The following is a 3,483-nucleotide window of genomic DNA, read 5'->3' as shown; positions in this document are numbered from 1 at the left end:
GATCATTTCTTTCTATTTTTTAGTAGAGACGGGGTCTTGCTCTTGCTCAGGCTGGTCTCGAACTCCTGACCTTGAGCGATCCACCCACCTTGGCCTCCCAGAGTGCTAGGATTACAGGCGTGAGCCTAGAATTTTTAAATTTACAAGAATACCATATGAAGGTAAGTGTCAAGCTCAATTTCTCACACTGACTATACATTAGAATCACCTGGAGTGCTTTAAAAAAAACAGTCATGGTGAATGAGCCTCCCCCTAGACCAGTTAGGTCAGGATCTCAGAGATGTGTCTCCATTTGTATTTTTAAAACTCCTCATGAGAGAGTCACTGTTCTAGATGTATTCCAATTAATTTGAAGATTTAACTATCTGAAACTTTATTCTTATAGGCCTCTTCAAAAAGAGGAAGTTTAGAAACTAAAGATGATATGCCATTGCGAAAAGTTCTTGGTAATCCAGGTAGAGGATCGATTAAAACTGTAGCAGGAAGTGGAATAGCTGTTACCCGGACGGTTCCTTCTTTGACAGCTACATCAACACCTCTCAGATCAGGATTACTAGAAAATCGGTAGGAAAGACTTCTTTTCCTTATTCGTTAGCTTTACCTATTTATAAATGTCTTCTAGGCCTTTTAGAAAGATCAGTAATTTGAAGAGAAAGAAGTATAGAGCACATTTTTGGTAGATGATGATAAATATTTGTCATATATAGTTTATGTCAGTGATGTGGATTGAGCATGCAGATATACAGTATGTTAATTTAACACATTAACTGCCATGTGAGTTGTATTGAACTCATGCTAGTTTTGATCCTGGGGTCTTGTGAAGCATATGTAACTCACATGTCTTCATCTTGGGAGTAGTGAGAACTACTTTTCAAGTTGCATATAGCACACAGAAAATAATAAAAAATAATTTTTTCATTAAATTAGAAAGGATCATTTTGTTTTTGAAGTTTTTATTCTATTTCTGTAATAAAACACCATGTCTCTGAGGAAAAAAAAATTTTTTTCTAATGTGGCAGTCAGTGTGTTAAATATGGTGTAGAGAATTAGATAACAGTAGTCATAGTGCCTGTCCTTGGGTATGTTGGTTTATAATTTTTAATAGTATGAATTATGACTTTTTAAAATAACCTTTTTTTCCTTCTGCTCTCTATAGGACTGAAAAGAGGAAAAGAATGCTATCTGGCTCAGAGTTGAGTGAGGATTATCCTAAGGAAAATGATTCATCATCGTAAGTTGCTTTAAGAGCCTTTATGGCACTAGATCAGTGTTTCTTATAATTATAACCACTGGGGAATATTGGGGGAATGGTGTTTAATTTATGAGAATTCCAAAGATAGAAGAGCAGAATTTAAAGCGTTTGATGATAGTAAACTGTAGGCTCAACAGAGAAGGAATTTGGCCAGTGCTATTGCTTTGGTCATTTCATTGCATTTCCCCTATCCTGCCTTTTTTTATCTGTAATAATTGGGGGAAGAATGGAGCTGAAGAACTCTAAACAAGTGTTTCTTGCAGGCTGCTGTTTTAGTGTGAACCCCTTCCTTCTTTCTTCCTTTTATGCTTAATTTTAAAATTTTTATTCTTTCTTGCTTTACTCATATAAAAAGTCAGCCTAGGGGTAAAAGGTTGTGAGCCTACATGGGTTCTAGACAAGGAGCATTAACATTTCAGAGATGTTTTCTTGGTTGAACAAAAAGGAATAGTTCTGTAGCAGAACAGTCACCAGCTCATAATCCTCTTCCTCATCATGTGAGGATTTTTTTTTTTTTTTTTTTTTGTCTTCTGCGGGAGAAAACTTATTACATAGTTAATACCTCAGATAATACCTTAACAGAAATAGTTGATAGTCATTTAACTGGTATTTGAGGTCAGGAGGTCACCAGAAAGGAACTGGGAAAAAGCCAAAGAAACTTTGTATTAATTGTTTACTGCTGTAACAGGTATAAAAGTCTGGGTAGGTAATAGGACTGGTATTTGAAACTATAGTCACCCTGGACTCAGATTCCTTCTAACTTGTTGATCTACTATCCTTAACAAGTAGCTTTCATTTTGTGGACACTCTCCACTCTCATGTTTCCATTCCTGCTAGTGGAAAGGAGCAAAAGGAGGGCCTACCTGCTTTCCTTTAGGCTGGAAATTGTACACACTGCTTTTGTGCATATCACAATGGCCAGAACTTAGTCACATGATTATATCAAGTTATGAGAGAATATGAGAAATATGCTTAGCCAAAATTTGACTATTATGGCACAAGGGTGCAATGTTTATTTGGGGGCAACTATCTGCTTACCCCTTTGGCCACCGAAATGCCCCATTCACCATTCTTCCTGTACATAGAACACCCTTACCCCCATACTAATGGAGACAGGTTCCAAGTCTCATGGGAACATCATATCCAGCTCAGAGTCTAGGATCTCTGGGTGATCCTTCTCTCTGGGTATAGTCTTCTCTATAAGGTCCAAATGTGGCTTCAACCATGCCCCTCATGGTCTCGTGCCTAAAAACTAAAAGGCAAGTTAATCTACATTGCCCACTCCTAAGCGCATGCCCATGTCATTGTACATAGCCAGAGTAGTAACAGGATAATCACAATAAAAATGTCTGTTAAGAAAGATAAGAATAGGAAACTGGAGGAATCCCTGGTCTATAGCAGTGTCAAAATCTTGCTAGGTAGAAATTGTGAAATGAGTGAAGGCAGTGGAATAAGTTCCTAGTTAGCTCATCTGGCAGTCTGGTTCTGTTCTCTGGGAGAAATGCCCTTCCTCACTGTACTCCATAGACCCCTGGCTTTGTCCTCTGGTAGGTTTTCCTTGTCTGTTTTCTTCGAAGCCCATCACCAAAGTAGATTTTCAAGACTATGTTCTTCCTTAGGGCCACATAGCTTACTTTGTAGCTTACTTATGCAAGTTTGGAAGTGTCCAGAAGTCGGAAAAATTCTTTAAAGGTAAAACAAGCATGCTTTTATAGGCTTGAGAAAGAATTGGGGCCAATATTTTTTATTTAGTTTTTTGTTTTGTTTTAATACACTTTTTTATTTTGGAATAATTTTAGATTTATAAAAAAGTTGGAAAGATAATATAGACTGTCCTTGTAGGCCCCTTACCCAGTTTCCCCTAGTACTAATATCAAAGTTGTTTTTTGACAAAAATGCCTCTCTAGTTAACTCTTATCATTGCCTCAGTTTGAGAATCAGAAACAATTGGATTTTTTTGACCCCATATAGTCTCAGATTATTATCAGGTAATTTTGATTCTAGGCTGTTGGCACAGAGAGCTGTGTTTCTTTTCATCCATGATTGCAAGCTGACTAGTTCTAGCTTGAATTTCTCTGTCTTGAATAGGATCATTCTGAAAGCAATAAGAAACAGTAACACAGGCCAGTGTCCTTAATTGTCTTCATCTTTTCTCTTAGAGCTCTAGGTGGTTCAGTGAGTATGAGGTCTGCCTTTCAAGACATTATAGATGACAGTTTTTTTTTTTTTTT

At 37.1% G+C, this 3,483-nt stretch overlaps 1 protein-coding gene across 1 annotated transcript in view; it reads left to right on the top strand.

Moving 5' to 3' along the window:
- The window catches only part of USP37 (ubiquitin specific peptidase 37), a 97,376-nt gene that overhangs the window by 21,213 nt on the left and 72,680 nt on the right, over positions 1-3,483 (top strand). The window contains exons 3-4 of the mRNA XM_012642489.1: positions 386-564; positions 1,157-1,231. Of these exons, the coding sequence (XP_012497943.1) occupies positions 386-564; positions 1,157-1,231 (254 nt within the window). The remainder of the gene's footprint in view (positions 1-385; positions 565-1,156; positions 1,232-3,483) is intronic.

This window comes from Propithecus coquereli, unplaced genomic scaffold (assembly GCF_000956105.1).
Source record: "Propithecus coquereli isolate 6110/MARCELLA unplaced genomic scaffold, Pcoq_1.0 Scaffold18, whole genome shotgun sequence".
Taxonomy (NCBI): Eukaryota; Metazoa; Chordata; class Mammalia; order Primates; family Indriidae; genus Propithecus; species Propithecus coquereli.
Note: the sequence above shows the minus strand (reverse complement) of the source record. Positions and strands in the feature narration are given on the sequence as shown.